General features: G+C 38.2%; 1 protein-coding gene across 1 annotated transcript in view; it reads right to left on the bottom strand.

Moving 5' to 3' along the window:
* SLC2A13 (solute carrier family 2 member 13) overlaps positions 1-19,592 on the bottom strand; it is a 149,022-nt gene that overhangs the window by 36,383 nt on the left and 93,047 nt on the right. The window contains exons 5-6 of the mRNA XM_039570513.1: positions 11,511-11,674; positions 7,327-7,447 (exon numbers count right to left, since the gene is read on the bottom strand). Coding sequence (XP_039426447.1) covers positions 7,327-7,447; positions 11,511-11,674 — 285 coding nt within the window. The remainder of the gene's footprint in view (positions 1-7,326; positions 7,448-11,510; positions 11,675-19,592) is intronic.

The following is a 19,592-nucleotide window of genomic DNA, read 5'->3' as shown; positions in this document are numbered from 1 at the left end:
CCACCTCTTTTAGAGTCATCATTCACACTGAGTATATGCTGCAGAATCAGCCTGGGTATGTGAAGAAGGCTCTATATGTGAAAATCTGATAGATCGGCAACATGCAAGTTGGACCTGATGATCCTTACGGGTCCCTTCCAACCTGAGATATTATATGCAAGACATTTTGCTCATATCCTGTCTTGCCCCCAGAGTAAATTCCACTGTTGCGAGTTTGTTTAACCCTCTGCTCCTGCTCTGTAGGATACAAATATTCATATTCCTGAAGACAGTTTTCCTCCTAGAACTGCAGGAACAATAAAATCTGTCTCAGGCAGGGAAGGCTCAATGTAGGGACAGGAGGGTCTTGCAGTACCTACTAAGGATTAGCACATCCCACCCAGAGAGAACATAAGCTGCAAATCATTGCAGGCTGGAAGGAATGTCACTTTGACTGTGCTGCTTTCTACTATTTCCAGCTTGCTGTTTGCCACACTGGAAGCATGATCCTAGGCCAGGTGGACCTTTCATCCTACCTTCAGGTTACTCTTTGCTCTCAAGGTTGGCTACGTACACAGTCTCTGCCTCCCTTAGCTTGCAGTGTGCAGTTCCTTTCCAGCTCCTTACAGAAGAACAACAAGCTGGGATCAAGCTTTCCTTGCTTCTGTTCTTGTATTCTATCTACAACCAGATGATGTCTCTTCCTCCAGCCTCAACAAAGAAAATGGCCAAGACAGCTGAGCTGAGTATCACTGGTCAGGGCACGCCTACTCAGCTGGACTCACCAAGGGACACAGGCAACCGATGAATCCAAACAGCCAAGGTGTTTAGTTCAACAAAAAAAGTACAAGGACTCTTGGACAAATACTGCAGTACTTATTAGCTCTGTTGACATGTCAGGATATTGATACCTTCAGCCAGATACACAACTAAGGATCTTACGGGTTTTTTGATAAATGGCTTACTTCATTTTTATACACAAACTCACTTCAGTTAGGTACTAGGACCATGTTTAAAGCTGCCTGATGCTTGTGCCTGAGGGCTTATGCTATCTGTACATGCTCCACTACACCTCAGGCATGAAATCAAGCCTTTCTTTATACTTCTGAAGGTTACTGTGTTGCTTCCAGAAGTGAAGTGCTAAACTGAGATTAAATACAACTGGACAAGAATATAGAGGATGCTTTAAGCAGTTAAAATGTGTGCTAACTGCAGATGCCACTTCCAGTGGTTGTATCTAGGATGCAGGAAATACAACGTTTAATAAAGAATGAGAAAAATCCACTTGGACTTCCTGCCATTATAACAGACCAAGTGACAGAAGCTTATTTGCTAAACTCTACCAGCACTCTGTTAGGTAACACATATATCTATTTAGTGGTAACCATAAGGAAAAGCTATCATTTATAATCCCAGTACTTGGATGCTAATTGCAGTTCTGTAATTTACCACACAGATATTCCAACAGATCTAAACCATGTTCAAGTATGATCAACCCTTTCTCATCTTCAAATCAGGCTCCTGCTCCATCTATTCCACTGAGATGATTATTTGGTGTCCTCCGTAAAATTCCAGACCAGTCCTGAATCCTTACCCTTCATGACATGCCAGCCACATATAAATACACTAGCTCTCTTCAAACATTCCTTAAACTTTCTTCACAAAGGCTCCCACTCCTCAACTGTGCAACATAATTTATACAACCTCACAGAAATTGTTTTCAGCCTCTTGGTGTTTGCTACTTCTGCTTTAGATGTGGTGAGGATGTGAAGGCTCACCTACTCCTCTCATCTATCACAGTCCGATGAAGACAGTGACTCTACAAACCTTGCCTAGTCCTTAGATCATCAGGGCTATCCCACTACTGCTATAAGCACCTTGGCAGCAGACTGTGCTGGAATGCTGACATCACAAGAGAAGTGTTCTGATCTATTTGCTCATAGGTATCAATTGTTTCTTGTCTTTGATGAATGTTTTTTCTGAATTTATATAGCCTCCAACTATAGAGCTTCTTGATTTATTCCTGGAACTGAGCAACACAGACCATAAAGAACAGGAACAACTGACTTACACATGCCTTTATTTTGGACAAAATCGCTGTCTCTGTAGCATAATTTGTTTTTAAAACTACTTTTCTAAAGAGACCCTACACATAGATACTATATTTCCAGCTTCCAGGCAGATCAGATAGAAGCCCTGTTCAAACTTGATTAAAATCACCCTTGTGTGACGAAAACCTGCAGACCATATAAAGTATAACACCATCACTTTGGAAGATTTTAAAAAATCATTCCCTAAGCAATGTTCTGGTTTTGTCAAACAGCAAAGTCTTAGAAGTACTAGCAGAGATGTGAAGTGTTAATAGGTTCTTATATGAATAACACCTTGTTTCCTCACCAATGCAGAGTTTGAGTCAAAGTATCTGGAAAACTTAACAATGGTTACAGGAACTGCATTGCAGTCACAGACATTATAGTTCAGGTAAGTTACTTTTCAGATCTTTGTGTTTAAATTGATGAGGGGAGTTTTTTCTCATTCCCATTAAAGATGCTTACTAGATAGATTGACATCTTCCTTCCTATCCTTTATAACTTAAAATTAAATTACAAGTTTTGATTGATAGGACCAACATGCCAGCAAAGGGAAAATTGTTACCAAGCAATATATCATTATATTATTTACTTAATAAATTTCAAGTCTATGTTGAGGTCATTTCACAGTTCTGCAACATAAACCATTAGAATTTTAACTACACTTCGTAAGAGCTGGCAAAAGCATCCTCAAACATGTTTATCTCTTTACATATTCATAATTTTCTGACCTCAACGGCCAAAACACATTTATTACTGCAATTCTCAGTTATCAGAAAGACCAATAGCTCAGGCACTTTGACATTAGAAAGAGAAAATGAGAATCATATTTTTAAAAATACTGGTTCCATGATACAGTGACATTATGAAAAATAGCATTGCCTAGTTTGCTGATAAATCAGATTGTCAATGAGTTCTCAATAAAATGAAGTGCAATAGCTAATACACCTACTATATGCATCCTGAGGCTATTAAATACAATAAAACCTGCTCCAGTTATGAGGTTAGCCAAGTTTTTCAGGACTGATCACAATTATATAATTCTGCTACATTCATAGAGAAAAGATATATTTCTGTCCATTAGTTATCTTACTAAATGGCTATGTGGGAGTATTAAATATTGGTGCCTTCATCTCAGTGGTGTGTATTTGTACAATGAGCTAAGGATCATGAACCACATGAGGGTGACTAATTCAAAAATGAACAACAGAGTCCTTGTGTGCCCAGCACAGCTGGCACCGCCTCTATTATTTTAATCAGTCTGAAGACAATCTGTTCAGGAAGGATTCTGAGATACTTTGTGTGCACAGGTATCACTTCCCTATGATATGAGGGTTGACCTAAGCTTAACACAATATTTACCATTTTCATATAGTACCTGGCATGAAAAATATTGCTTAAGCAGAATAGGTTCACATTATGTCTTCTAGAGCTAACCAAGTCTCAAGAAGTGCAGAGAGAGACACATGAATGGAGACAAAACAAGCAAAAATACAAGGCAGCAGGACCACGGTCATTTTACAGAAATGGCTCAATGTCCCAAACAGTCACACCACTGATCCTTTAAAGATTGGGAAAAGGTGGGAGGGTAGCTAATACACATGCCCTAACCTAAACCTCCTTCCAGAACCAGTAAAAATGGGAACATTTATAGAGCTTTGGTAGTCGGAATAATAATAGGAATGGATAGTTCATCTTTTCACTTCTAAGGTGACAAACTTTGGGATGCTGTTGCTTTGTATTCTTAAATTTACCTTTGAGATTTCTGTGGCCTTGATGATAAGTAACATCACAGCTGCTGAGGAGATTAAAATCAAATAAAACAGGTGGTCACACTGCAAATATCTACACAACTTTATACAGCTGAGTGTGAAAACGAAATTTGATTAATGGATGGCACAGAAAGGAGCATTCACCCTGCTTCTCCTCAGTGAGACACACACCCACTTCCAACTATATGGAGGCAAAACAAATTTCAGTGTTTGGAGTGCCCTGCTGAATTTGAAGTATTTCCATGATTCAATTTTTTTTTCACAGATTTATGGATTTTTTTTTTGGCTGTTCAGCTATAATCTTCTACATCTCTACACCAAATGAAAATACTTTATTTGATTTATTTTATTCACAGCATATCTTACTGGTTTGTTTTCTGCAACCACGTACAAGTAGCTCTATTTGCATGGCATAGCTCTTTGAGAACACAGTATTCAAGCCCTACATGCTTTTTTGAATTAGGACAATGACTGTGCTCTTTATTTGCTAGTCTTTCTATCTTCATTGTTATTCTAGCAGCAGGAATTAGTCTGTGCAGAGGAATATGGATCTGAAGGAACAACAAGCAGACTGTTCGTAGTAGCGCTAAGGGTTCCTTAATGGACACCCACACTTACTATAACCCGATGGATTCAGAATCATAAAGTGTATTTTTACTCTGCATAGTATCAGTGAAACTTCTGTCAGCAAAAAAAGTTCTACTGGTGTTTTTGTAACCTATAAATACATTTTGGCACAGACAAATGCAAATTATATTTAGGAAACACCCCCACACTGAAATGCCCAAGCTGCAAACAGGTTTAGACTTTAAGTTTACCTCACCTCAGAGAAGCACTGTGTCCCCATAAGAGGAAGAGGACTATGAGCTGCTTTTGTGCAGGCACATACTTGAAAGCAGTTACAGGAGGATGACATTATGTGTTCATCTTCTGAAGTCCCGCTGACTTTTGCTTTTCCCAAACTGAGACCTCTTGAAGACTTGCAAGATACAATGCTAAGCAATCTGAGACACCAGCAGTTAGACTGGAACAAGCTAAGATATGGGTTAAAGAGCAAGAGACCACTGCTATGAATTGACTTCCTTTTACTTTGATTGAACATTCTGTTTGTAACTGTCTCTACAGCAACACTTGCTGCCCTACACAGTGCCTATCTGTACAGTAATGCCATTATTCTTAGAGTAGCAAAGAAAATATGCAAGACTGGTGTGATACAGAGTAGACTTTTACTTGCAAATCCTCAGGTTTAGGAATCTTTTTGATTCAACTTCATAACTGCCACGGGGAATAACTCCAGGGCCAAAAAGGAGAGAGAGGTGAGTCACAATGTAAAGCCCAGCCTTTAGCTTTTCTTTGGTTTGCAGTTCCCATCTCCTCTTCCTTCCAAGACCATCCACGTTACGCTCAAGTTCTCCTAACCCAAATGGAATGCTGATAACACCACCTACTTTCTCATGACAAAACCAATATTTTATATTTCATTCAGCTTATTGACAATGTGTATAGAAAGCAGGCATACTCAGATCTTAAACAGCCACTTTTCCAAGTCAAATGTAATGTATTGCATGTCATACTCGCCAGAAATAATAAATACTAATATTCATGATACTGAAGGAATATTCTTCCTTTGGCTCTATCTGGATCACAGCTTAGTGATATTTTGAGGCATGAAAATTTATACAGTTGTAGGTATACAAGTGTAAAGGTGTTATTAAGCATATCAATCCCTGTTTCTTTGTATAAACCTTTTAAATACTGGGTGCTACAGCCTAATTATGTGATTTGTGGGCAAATGCATCCATTTATTAGTTTCAGCTCTCCTGGCTTTTGTGTATCTCTATTCCAGTACAGCATAAGATTGAAACAGAAGCACCTAAAGCTTTCTCATATGTTGCTCATTATTTCCCCCCCCTTCACTTCTATCTCTAAACAAAAAGAGCTCCTACTATTTCAAACTACTCTCAAATGAAAATATTTAAATTATTTTATTGCTCTTTTTCCAGAACCTTTGAATTTTTATCATATCTGCTTTTGCCCACTTCACATCAGAAACAGAAATCACAAGAGATTACAAGTACTCCAATAATTCATGAAACAACATGCCTTTACTAGAACTACCTGCTTTAATTTTTCATGCTTTTGCCCAAAAGTGCACACTATGAAAGACATGAAAATTTCCTTCCTGACTGGCTATGGTTAACTGGAACATGAAAATTCTGTTGAATATTTTTCATTGTTTTTTTCAGTTGGACTAGCCATATTTCTTGTACGTAAATTTTATACCATTTCAGGTTACATTAACTAGCTTCATTAAATAACAAATTATGTGTTCTGCAAAGGGTGCATCTCCCCTCTCCAAACATCCTTTCCAGTTAACTGAAGTACTAAGCAAATCCTTCTCATGTTTTTCTTTTAATGTAGTCTTATTCCAAAAGAAGAGCATCTTCCCCCTTTACCTCTTTTAACCAGCCTACTCGCCATTTTGTAGACAGGCCCATCTCAAAAATTGCAAATTATAGCTGACTCTGCAGTAGAAAACAAGTAAAATACACATTTTCAATATAGGAACCATTATATCTGGTAGTATCCTGTGTTGCAGTTATTCATATCTATTTAGACTCAATGAAGACCTTCAATCCCCTCCCCAGTTTTCTATAAACCTTCAGATCCTCACTATCTTTCACCGAAGACATTGCTCTGGCATAAGAAAAGCCACGAACCGTATTTCTAACCAATATCGCTACAAAACTAGAAGTGTACCTCTCATTTCTTGATATTTATTTCTACTACAAACACATGTAAGATGGATTTTGAACATAATAAAGAACTTCTTTAGCCATGGAACTAGTCTTCTCTGAATACAGAATTTTCTAGTCTGTCAGCTAAATGAACATAAGAGCATATTCATATGAATAAACCCCACAAAATATAGAAAATTACACATTCTTAAAACCCCAGAAGTAATGTTATTTGAAACTATGACTGCATGTGGAAGAAAAATAGGTCAAAACCTGCACATTTATTGTAATTGTTAATGAGTATGCAATTATCTGAACATTACTTTTTCTTGCTCAGGAAAACAATAGGCAAGGAACACATCTTTTGAAGAGTTTACAGCTGCTATACATGACAAATCTACAAGCAGATGAATAACAGCAAGCATTTTTATAAATTCCTTATAAAATATTCCTGACTTTGTGTACACTATAACTTGCAGTAGGTGTGATATATTAGAACAGGTATGTGTGGAATTTGCCACTTAACCACCTTATTTAGCCCAAGAAACTCCAAAGGATTACTCAGAGAATTTAATCAGAGTCTAATTTTCTCTACAGAGGGAAGTTAGGATTTTAAATTTAGCTATCTAGTTTAGTTCCTTGTACTAGGCTTCATGAATAATTGTCTATTACTCAGACTAGGTTGTAAAACTCAATTAATTGGAAGCAACCTTCAAGAAGATCAGATGAATCACCATGAAATCTCACCTGTATTTTGTGCAGGTAGAGTTTTGATGTGAAGGATCTGGTGGATTAATTGTGATTCTTGGCGAGACCTGAGCTGATAGCAAAAATCCCGAAGCTAGGATAATGAGTGCCACAGCAGTACCTAAAAATACAGATAAAGAACAATGTGACACTTTTCTCCAGAGCACATGAAATAATTCTCTATTGAACTGAACTCTGCTTGGGAAAGCAAGGTACCCCATCACTATGCATACAGCATTCCCTAAGGAGTTGTGATGAGAACCTAAGAAAAATACCCTTTGCTACATCCACATCCTAAATTAGGTTAGATATTAAAGTCAAGTGCACCAGCTTTCATGTCCAGATATTAAATTAGTAGGTTGGGAATTTTTTAATCTGTGGAATTGACGCTGCTTGAATGAACAGGTATTATTATTTCTGGTGTTGAAAACAATGTTGTAAAGATTGAATTTCTTAGTGACTTTGAAATCACCATACTTCTCTCCACTCTCACACCCAGACCTGCAGGCTTTTCTGTAAAACAGAAAGTAGCATCAGCTTTTTCATTGACTCTACTCCCATTTGTGAAAGTAGAGAAATTTGACTTTTCATAAGAACACCATCAAAAAGTGCAACACATCTTGTTTTCAAAGAGCACACATAACATCAGCTGGGAAAAAAACCCCTTCCATCTGTTTGCTCCTGTTTCCCCCAACAAATTCCTTGTGCACAAGCTGGGCAAAACGATGACAAGAAAGGCTCATACTCTGTGAAACAGGCCATTACTGGAACATAACTCATAGTTTTCCTACCTTATTTGCCACACACACACAACATAATGTATCATTTTAATGAAAATTGAAAAACCTCACTACTCATGATACTACTCCAACTGCTTCAAACTCACACTTACAAAACCTTGACCTCTTGCTACACAATAACACATTGAGATCTACGTTGTATAAAAGTTTCCTAGCTGGAAAACACACCAAGTATGTGAAAACCTTTCTCTGAGATAAAAATAGTATCTAAAATACCAAGATATGTGTAATAATGTAATCCCTGACTAAGCCTGTGCAGCAGCCACGGCCAATAGGCAGGAATGGTTGGACCACACATTTACCTGAACTGAGGCACGTAAGACCTTAAACTCAGTCACAAACTACATGTGCAGAAAGCACATTCCCACCATAAGATATTCCATACTTGGATCTCTACTGCTGTGGCTGGTAGGTACACTAATAATCCCAGTTTTCTGGGCAGGCTGGATATTGCACTAGATGTCCTGTACATTCAAAATGCCATAAACCAGACAGCAAATATATTTAGACAGGGTCTATAAGCTTACTTACACTCATTTTAAATACGCTTTGTCTGTCTTTTAAGTTAACCAAATACACTAATACTCACTTCCAGTATCTCTGTAAGTACCTTGTTTCTTTGGAAAAGTACTGAATATGTAAACTTGGCAAATGAAGTTTAATATGTTTTCATTCTGTGGGAGGTTTTGCTATGATGAACAAAACCAAACAATCACAGCATATCATTATCTCAGGTGGGAAAAAACAAAAGAAAATATCCTGAAGATATTTTAGATCCTCTCTGTTACAAAAAGAGATACAAATTGTACAATGCCCAAGTACCTTTCAAACTGACAATTTCTGAAGGGAAAGAAGAAAACACAAATAAAATGGATAATGCACTTGTCACAATTCCTGCATGTTTCCCAACTAACAGCTTCAAAGAAAGAAATTAACTGAAGAAAAAGAGCAGAAGAAATAAATGATACCAAGATATCAAATGGACAGGAAACAAAGACAAATCAGTAATTGTAGTAAAGAGAACTAAAAAGGTAGGATTTTTTTTTCAGAAGTTTACTATAATTTTTCATAATTTTTTTTTTTAATTAAAAAAATTTTTTTAATTCAATTTTAAAAAGTTTCTAATATTCTGAGAATGATAAAGACAAATTAAATGAAATCTAAAGCATCTCTTTGCCAACTGTTTTCAGAAAGCAGGAAAAGTTGCACAAGATTCCAAAATTAAATTATAGTACAATGGCTTTTAATCAAAATATTAATGTTACTCTACTGATTATTCTTGTAGGTTTTTATCTAATAAACATCTAATCAATTAGCCTTTATTAAAAAACCAAAGCCCCACATCCTTGCAGCAGCAGGCAAAAGTAGTTGTTTTGTCTTCATTTTATGCAGTGGGAGACTGGGGCATACCTGGCTTCCCCAAAGACCAGAGAAGCTGCCAGTAGTAACTCGGTGTGAATTGTAATGTCCTTAGAAATGCAAACCAAAGTAGAGCAGTAAGATATGTTTACCCCATGAGAAAACTCAATATGGAAAACAAATTCTTTGGTAGATTTTGTAATTATCACTCTATTACACAGCCCTCTTGCTAAGGAAAACACACCATATTCATACCTAAATCAAATGTTGCATGAAAAAATTCTAAATAGTACAGAGGGATAATATATGATTTCATGACTGTCATTATTTGTATTTTCCTTAAGGAGGGACCGTAGGATAAAACGGTCTGCAATGCAGCTTGACTCAAGTGCTGCTGCAGACAGACAGACAGCAACTGGCCACAAAAGAAAGACCATTTTTACTACACAATTACTTTGTGTCCAAACATCATTAACAAATAACCCTTTAATGCATTATGCTTCATTGTTAATTCTCTGTCTTATTTCTATATCCTCCTCTGTTCCATGACTAACATGCTTTGTGCAAGACATTTATATCTACATTTCAGATGGACAACCCTTAAATATGTTTAGCAGAGCCAAAAAGCAAAGAGCTCTGATAATATGAAAAGTCTGTGTTGGTTATCACAGCTAGACAGCTGGGTCCAGCAATAAACTCTTGAGGGGGCTGGCCAGACATATGAGATTATTGGGGCCAAATAATAAATAAATAAACAAACAAGCAAATAAATAAATAAATAAATAAATACTCTGTTTCAGTAGACACTAAAGGAGAGGCAGCACCCAAGAACAGAAGTGTCAGTGCAGGGCCTAGAGAGATCCACACCACAGAAAGACAAGGCAACAGACTGCCTGGAGGCATAGAAGGACATTTAGGGGAGATGTATTTTAACTGATCTGAACAGACTGTGCTAAAAGTAGCAATTAGAGATTTTTGTTCATATCTTTAAATGTGAGAAACATGGTTTGAGTAACTGTGCACCAAACCAGAAGTGTCACTGGGTTATCACTGCTCTATATAAACACTGCCTATATAAACACATTCAAGTGTAGATTCACTCAGCTGAGAGCTGGGAACTGCACATCCAGTGACATGGCAGCTGGTGCCTCTCTCTGCTGTGTTGCACTAACTAGAAATTTGTATCCTTGACAGCAACAACAGAACAAAATACAAAGACATTAAACCTTCACAGCTAAATACTTGTGAACATTATTTCAGGAGGAGCAGAAACAATTTCTCTTTACAAAACCCTGTTCTTGGAAACTCCAGACATTCAGCCAGAGGCAGCTTTTGGTCACAGATCACTTCAGCCAAAACGAGCACATAAGGCAGGAACAAGCAGGGAATTATTGGCCTAATAACAGGACACACTGAACATAGGAAGGCTGTTTGCTCTGCCTTTCCCTGCTTCCAAGAAAAGACTATGTGATAATTTATGGTGTCTAAATATTTGGACAAAATGTACAAAACCAGAATTCTGTCTTTGAGTATCTCATACAGGAGGTGAATTAAAATCCCATTAATGTATGTAAGGTATTTACTGTACTGTATCTGAGGTAACTATGCAGAGAACCACACTACTTTTTACCAAGTGCTGCAATGGCTATGCAATATGCTTTCTCTGGTACACCTTCATCAGATGGTTCTGAATTCCAATTAATGAGCCCAAAATTATGTATGAGATTTAAAAACTAACCACCTGTGAAGTCCTAGGCATTTGATTCCTCAAACTGGAAAAAAAGGCTAAATGAAAACATTGTAAAACATGGCTTTGAGGAGAGTGTTACCTGAAAAAATAACAGGTTGTGACTTTTAAATTAGCCTCTAGCTGTGGTATTTTACTAATAGTCTTGAAAACCTTCAGGGAGAAGATTAACACTGTAATTTTGAAGAGGACTACTTTGAAAAAAATTGCACTTGAAATTTTATTTTCCTTTCATTAATAATTACGAGGAAAATACAATACACTCATGGAACACTCACCTGTTAAGCTACCAAGTGTAAGCTTCCGGCGACCCATTCTTTCCACAAGCCAGACTCCCACAAGAGTAAAAATAAAGTTTATAAATGCTGTCAGTGCAGCCAGCCAGATTGCAAGTCTGTCGTCTTCCACTCCGGACATCTGCAAAATGGTAGCACTGTAGTACCTGTGAAGGGAGGGAGAGACACTGTTTATTTCAATTTGGCTCATGTTATAGTTTCTGTTTTAATTTGAAAAAGATCATAACAAATATCAAGTTGGACCTCCCGCATAATGCGGTTGAAGACTGAGACACAATCACCCCGGGAAATCAGGCATAACCAAGGCATAACTTGCACCTGACTAAAGTTTTGACTAGAGGATATCAAGAGATGAATTGCCACTCTCTTCTTGGCTGTTTATATTTTCAATGGTCAATCATATTCTGCTAGAAATGGGGTTTGCATTTTTAATTTAAATGAATCTTGCTTTTCATATCCATCCATTGCTTTATGCTCTTTTTGGGGTTTTAGCACTCTGTGTGTTGTCTAGGGAAAGATAGCTCAAAATCAAATAGATTTTCAGTCCTGTTAAAGGTCATACAGAACTAATCTATGGCATCCAGCTTGCTGCAAGTGACACTTGCATCCTCCTGGTTTTAGGTTTTGCAGTTTTACTTCAGTGCCACTGAAGTGCACAAACTCCTCTCTATGGCATTACTTTTGTCTTAACCAGAAAATGATTGCTTTGAAATGCCCTACCACTAGATTCACTGCAGGGATGTGAATCTGCACCCAACAGGAGCATTTGACAGAATGTTCTACCTCTTTCTAAATGGAATCAATCATTCCACACAAACAATAACTCATAAAAAATTGAACTGAGCAAAATGAAAAGGGGGGGAGAAAGGAAGCCTTCTACCATTTTTCACAGCGATCAAATGAACACAGACTTTGTGCCCATGTTCTCTGCGGGAGCTAAATAAATGCTCAAGGAAACACGAGTACTTTTGTTGATGCTGTAAATTCTTCTATTAATTTATGCTGAAATACTGAATATTCAAGCCCTCGAACACTTTGCAGCCAACAGGCTATCACACAGGAATAACCATCAAGAATGTCAAAGCTTATTTTTTTTCATCCCTGGTTAATATGCAGCTTGCTTTAATGTCCCCTTGTTGTCCTAATGCCTGGATGTGCTGGCCTCGGAAATGTTAGTGGTTCCCAAGCATATTCCACCTCTTACTTCAAATCAATAACCCGTGATGGGCAATCTGCTGAGATGCCATTTAAGACACTACCACCCGTAACTGACCGTGACTATGGCTGGATGTTACCCCCTCACCCACAAGGCATTTAGACTCTCCCAGCTCCCTTCCTCAGCTCCTCTTCCCCAGTGCAGCCATTTGTCGTGGTGCAGCAGGACAGGACCTCCAAAGTGAACCTGTTGGGACTGAGGACCCAGTTTGGGTTTGAGCCAGGCTCTGTCTCTGCCCGCCTGTTAGCAACTGCAGTGACTCGTCCAGGCTCATCTCCTGTGAAAGAGCAGCACACTCTGAGATCCCAACAAGGGCGTGATTCTTAGGGAGGGAAGATTCACAAAGGAGAGACATCAAAACGTCAACGTTAATGTGTCCTTGCTTCTTAAGGCACTCTATATTAAATTGCTAACTGCCTGTCAAAACTTACATAGTACTGCACTCTTTCAGCCACCAAAGTGATACAGTCTCTGATCTCCCAATACACCTTTCTTTTTCTTCTAAGCATAGGAAAAATAACAATAAATGTCAAGTGTTGGCCTTCTGACACCTACTATGAAACTCCTATTTACTTCCACCAGACAAGGCTTCAGGAAGCCACATTTAACTCCACACATCTAAATCGTCTCAAAATCCAATTCTACTGGGAAGCCAGAAATTGCCAGTTGTCAGCAGCAATGGATAATGGAGTGTCTATAAAGTCAAAAAGAGCAAATAATAAAGAATCACATAAAAGTATGTAAATGTCTACTGCCTAATCCATACAAACAGGCACCTTTTGCCCCCCTCATTCCTTTTGGTTGCTTATTGCACTCACAGGTTATATATTTTCAAATAGAAGCTTACTGTTTATCCATAAATAAATAACATATTTCATTTCTATGGAAAACAAACCAGGGAAATTTAGATTCTGCAAATCCAAATGCTAAGCTACCAAAGCTCGGGTGTTGGGCAACGATGTTCATAGTTATTATGGCATAGCAACCTAATTTCAAAAATTTAAAAGGGCACTAACATAGATTGTGACAACTACTAAATATATTTGCTTATGTTCACCTATTTTAGTATGCCCATTTTTTATACCAGTCTGTGCAGCCCTGCCTGTATATCCATATAACATGAATCTTTTCAAGTTCTTCCTGACAATGGAATAAACCTACATGGCAGAAAAAAGTTAAGTTGTGATATTATACAATCACAGCGAATACTGCAAGTCCTGCAGGGAATACCATTTCAGTGACAAAGTTGTGCAATTCTAGCTTATTTTCTAAAATGTCAAGAAAATTTAAAACACATGTGCATCTTTGGAATTTTTAAGCAAGTACTGTATCTTAGAAAGCAAATAAATACATGCAATTACAAAGCCACACAAAGTAACTGAATTGCATATATATAGAAAGATTTTTAATATTGTTCATTTCAAGTTTCCTAGGTTAGCATCTTCAGCAGCAGAGAAGCAGCCCACCACACCAGGCTTTGTAGCTCTCAGGGAAAATAAATGCTTGTTGATAAGGTGCCATCACTGCTCTGAGTCTCCCCATCTTTCACAAGATGCTGCTCCAGCCCACCTGTCATACTAAGTCCACTCCAACAAAGTTTCTGTCTAAGGATTTCAGCCTTTTTGGACACAATTTATAATTCCTGTAAAATTAATGAATAAATCTAAGGCTCTCTTTACAGAGATCTGAAATGGAATTAATATAATAGTACTATTGTCATTAACTGTTTTTAATCTGCAGATGTACACACCTTCCTCTTTAGTCTTTTGTTTGCAGCTTGAACTCATCAATTGTACCACATCTGGCATTTCTGAGAATTCAGAGGCACTGAAGAAACAAGAAGCACAGGAAACTCCTATTGTTATTACCACTGCTGAAAAGTGGCCAGGCACATTAGGTTAACTTCAGTTTACCAAAAGATAGACTACACAAGCTTGAGAACACATTCTAGAGCAAAGTGGGCTTGTAGACAGAGCAAGTTTGCTTCTGCCTGTCCCACACATCTACAGCTACGTTAAGAAAGGGATTTAATCATGAAAGTCTACGTTGACACTTTCATCACTAAGGTCCTGTAGAATTACCGTGGCTTCACCGATACGCTAAAATGTGGCAACCCATCCATGCAGATGAACCTACAGAAACAGCAGGAGGGAGCAAGAGCATCGTGGGAAATTAGATGCCAAAGTAGTGGAATAGAAAACAAATGGGAAGAAGTTGATATATCTGGAATGAGCCACAGATGCAGGTGCTCCAAGTGTGGAGGGTCTCTGGTGGGAGGGATACTATGGCCCTGCTAAGCACCACATGAAGCCCAGGGAAGGGGAACAGGGACAGTGGCAAGGTACTGTAGGAGCAGCAAAGAGAAAATATCCCTTGGTTAGACTTGTTTGAAATAAGCATTGCAGAGCAATGTAGCAGCACTGGCTCATATAATCAGGGTGTTGGATAACGTGGTTCAACTTCTCAGCTTCATGTTCTGCACACAACACTCTGAAAGAAGAGCTGCACTCTGCCTTTCCACTCTCAAATGCTGCATTCAGAGCAACCATGGACGCCAGTCTGGAGAACCAGGCATTTTTGAAACTCTGCTGCTTCCTTGTCTACATCTCTAATCATGTCTGCCTAATCTCTTACCTTGCTTTTTAACATCCCCTGCTCGAGTAGCTAGATTGGCCCAGATGACCTTTAAAGGTCCCTTCCAACCTTAACCAGGCTGTGATTTTTTGAAACACAAATTTGATTGTCACCTTTCTGAACTCCTGTAATATAAAATAATAACTGTGGCATTGATATTATGAAACACCTGACCATAGATCTCCTTTTCAAAGGGAATTGCTTTTGCTGGAAAAAACTTTGTAGATGCTAAATCTCCATTAGCTATGGATAATGAAAATGAAAGGTCAGAGCAAGGATAACAACAAACCTTACCTTTGACATTAGACAAGTTAATCACAAAAGCTGTAAAAATCCATTTCATCACTATGATTCAGCACCAGTCCCAGGACTACCACATTAGTCAGCTTATGGCCTTTAGATTCCTTAGAAAATTAAAATCCTAGAAAAACACCTGTTAAGGTGACAAAGGGAGAACCGAAGTACCTCAGCCACCCTCTGTAAGCTCATATAGTGACAGGGCAAACTTGTCCTGCCAAACTAGTTCTGTCAGGTCTTGTGCCGCTCCTTCACAATCTCTTCTCTCCTCCAATTCAACTTGATTGTAAACTTTTTATTCACTAAAAATCTATTCACTGACTTAACTTCTTAAAATTTTGCACACTCTTGTTTAAAATTGCATGACCCTTTAGCACATATACCACTGTCCTTCAATTTTTGTTTTGAAAATGTACCTCATGACCTAACTTGTGCCATTTTGCAGACTGGCAGTGCCCAAACCAACACTATTAGCTTGTCTCAAGGCTCTGCTCTGTTTCTGTGCAGTCCCTCCAGCAGGACATCCTGCTGGTCACTAAAATAGTAACAGCTATTATGTCTCACAAATATTACTAAGCCTAGCTCCATCTTCTGCATTTAAAAATCACAGAGAATGTGAGCATGATATTTACACCAAAAAAAGAAGTATATTTAAATACCTTACTCCATGCATTATTATCTACTCATACAAGGGAGTATCAAAGAAACTCTTCCACCCTCTAAAAGCCCATATAGTGACAGACATATACACACACAAACTTTGTGGCTGATATCATTCCATTAAACACAGTTCATCATTTATTTCATGATGAATCACTTCAGCAGGGCAGCAGGCAACACTTTGTCATATCTATTGTTGTCTTCCAAGAAATTTAAAAAATATTTTTAATCAGTTATAAAATGCTGCTGTTTGTGCACATCATCTGCACCTCTCCCAACAGGGATGAGATGTGCCTGTATGACAATGTACACACACATCTTTTATTCTCTATGCACTGGATATCAATAAGACTCTTCCTGCTCATTAGTTCTTACCAAGCAACCAGCTTCTGATATGAAACAGGTCTATTTGGACACAAATACCTTTACTTTCAGGTTAAGAAGATAAAATATCTAAGGAGTAGATCTTGGAATCTTACTGAAGCCTGCCAATTCAGTTTGATGTTTTATAGGATTCCAATTTAAGATCAACAGTTGAATATTCTTTCCTGTACTTCTACTTTTGAAGTCCTGTGGAGCTCTTCAAGGAAAAGGCTGCTGAATCACCTCTTAGTCTGTAACGGATTTTTCAAAATCAGTACCTGAGAGGCAACCTGGGGAGCTGCCACTATACCCTTATCTACTGTAATTAAACCTTCAAATTCCCTGTTTAGCAGTAATGATGTATTGTGTTATAAATGCTTTCAGCACAGACTGAAATGACATAGTGAATGGCACTTATTACAATCAATATATTATGTTAACAAAACCACTCAGAATTTAGTACTGTCTGACAGATAACTATATACATCCAGTAGGTTCTCTCATCCAGCATGTGTTATCCATGTGCAAGGTATGTGAAAAGGATTTAAGAATTACCAAATAATTATGGTAATTAAGAAAACATGGGATTTTTTTAGTGTTCAAGCAGACTAAACTCTATAGCTATTAAGCAAAGTACATGTACCAGTGTTTGTCAGGGATTAAAAATACCTTTAGAGGATTAAGATCACCAAGATACACAAAGAAATACACTTCCCTAAGTTACCAAAGTACTGTCACACACCTGTTGGGTCATGTGGAAATACTGTTGCAAGTATCTGCTGTGAGATTGAAAAAATTTCTTTTTTTTTTTTTTCAACTTATTTGCTCTGCACCAGATACCTCTTTGCCAACAACCAGTGTGCTTTTCACATTCAGTTATTTGACCTACTTATGTGGGTCCTTCACAGGTCTCACATGAAATTATGGGGGAGGGAAATTGTTTTCTTTTTCATAATAGAAAAATGGTAAAAGAGCTGGATCTATTCATGAAAAGAAAAAAAGTGTCAGGCAAAAAAATAATACCAAACTTCTATATCAGTCTGCAAAAAATATTCTGTAAATTTTTCAGACAGAACCCTGTAGTTAATTCCATTGAAGAGGTAGGTTGAATTTACTGGAGAGGTAAACTGAAAAGTAATAGGCAGAGCTGAAAACTAAATGAAAGCACTGGAAGGAAAAAAGTCTTTATCATCCTTCTCCTCTTCCCCAAACAGAGATCAGTTTCCAGCACAGACAAAATAGGTTCAAGTCTGTAACACCTGTATGTTTTGCACTGCAACAAAAAGCAGAGTAATGTCAACGTTTTCACCTTGTCTTTAGTGCCTTTACTCAATATATAAGTGCCTACCTCTTCATCAGAACTTTTATGAAAGAAAATCACCACTGCCATCCCTGTTTTATAAGTGGAGACCACTGGGGCTTTTGGGAAGAGGAGGAAGAAGAATGACTATTTGCAGTTATTCACCAGTACTACCTGCAGCAGAATAATGACACTCCAGAGTCTCCATGCAGGTAAGTGCTGTCTGCAAATTAGTAAGTATAAAAGCAGGGAAAGAAAATCCCCCAGGTGTTTCACAAAGCATACCTTGTTCAATTATTCATTTATTCTGACAATTTCAGTTAAATTTAAATTAGGTTTAATATTCCAGGGTATTCTAATGCCTGACATAAGTTCTCTGGGATCCCAGAAAATGAAATCAGTCCGCATTAAAATCAAGAGACCTGCAAAATGTATGTAGCATTAAAAAAAAAATTAAAAGATCAAGCTAGCCCCTGTGTTTAAGCCAAGGTCAGCAGCAAACAATGGGACTATAGACACAATAGTCTCACAAGAGCCAGCAGCCAGCATGCTTAGAATAATGGGATCTTGAAAGGTAGTTTTAGATTAGATATTAGGATCAAATTCCTTCCTGTGAGGGCAGTGAGGCACTGGGACAATTTCTCAGAGAAGCTGTGGACACCCTATCCCTGAAAGTGTTCAAGGCCAGATTCGGTGGGGCTTTGAGCAACCTGGTCTAGTGGAAGGTGTACCTGCCCATGGCAGGGGTTGGAATTAGATGGCCTTTATCGTCCCTTCCAACCCAAACCATTCTGTGCTTTTCAATTTTAATTAGAAGATGTTGCATTAAAAATGTTTTTCTTGCACAGCTTAACAGCCTAGAGAATGGGTCGCACTTCTGGAAAGGCAAGATGATGCACAAAAGACAAAACTAATTTAACCACAAGTTAAGCTACTGAGATGACCAGCTGTCAAGGGATCCAGCAACGAAAAGAAAAGAAATGGAAAAAGATATAACCAATATCAGACTTTATTGCTGGGGACACAGGGTTGGACAAAGGGCAGCAGAGATGAGAAAGCCCCCAGTTAAAGACTCAGTGAGAAAAAACTCTTCTGCAAGTTAAGTGAGGCTGGGAAAGGCCCTGGCACATGGGGCAGCGTGGAAGTGCCCAAACACAGAGCAAGACAGCCACAGCAGCCTCCGGCACTGCTTCACTGTTAGGGAGGAGCTCTCAAAGCCCCTGTGATGACCCCAACAGATACACCCAATGTTGGAATAAATGGTGGAAGCCTTCTTTAACAATGTTGCATTAAATATACACTTTCTTCTCGTTCTTAATTAGCCTGTTACAGCACCAGAAACACACACACACACACACACACACACAAATCTTAAAAACCTATTGGCACCAATCCCACATTCATTCAGGGAAAACTCCATGATGAGCAATGAGGAATAGCAGCGTGCATATGTGCGTATAAGTACACTCTAGCTGCAGTCACTGCTGGGCACAATGCCCTTACTAGTAACAATTTTAAGCACATGCCCTATGTAAAAAAAAAAAAAAAAAAAAAAGTGTTTCTGGGAAATAAGTGGCATAAAAGTCTTCCCTAG

The sequence above is a fragment of the Corvus cornix genome, chromosome 1A (genome assembly GCF_000738735.6).
Source record: "Corvus cornix cornix isolate S_Up_H32 chromosome 1A, ASM73873v5, whole genome shotgun sequence".
NCBI lineage: Eukaryota > Metazoa > Chordata > Aves > Passeriformes > Corvidae > Corvus > Corvus cornix.
Note: the sequence above shows the minus strand (reverse complement) of the source record. Positions and strands in the feature narration are given on the sequence as shown.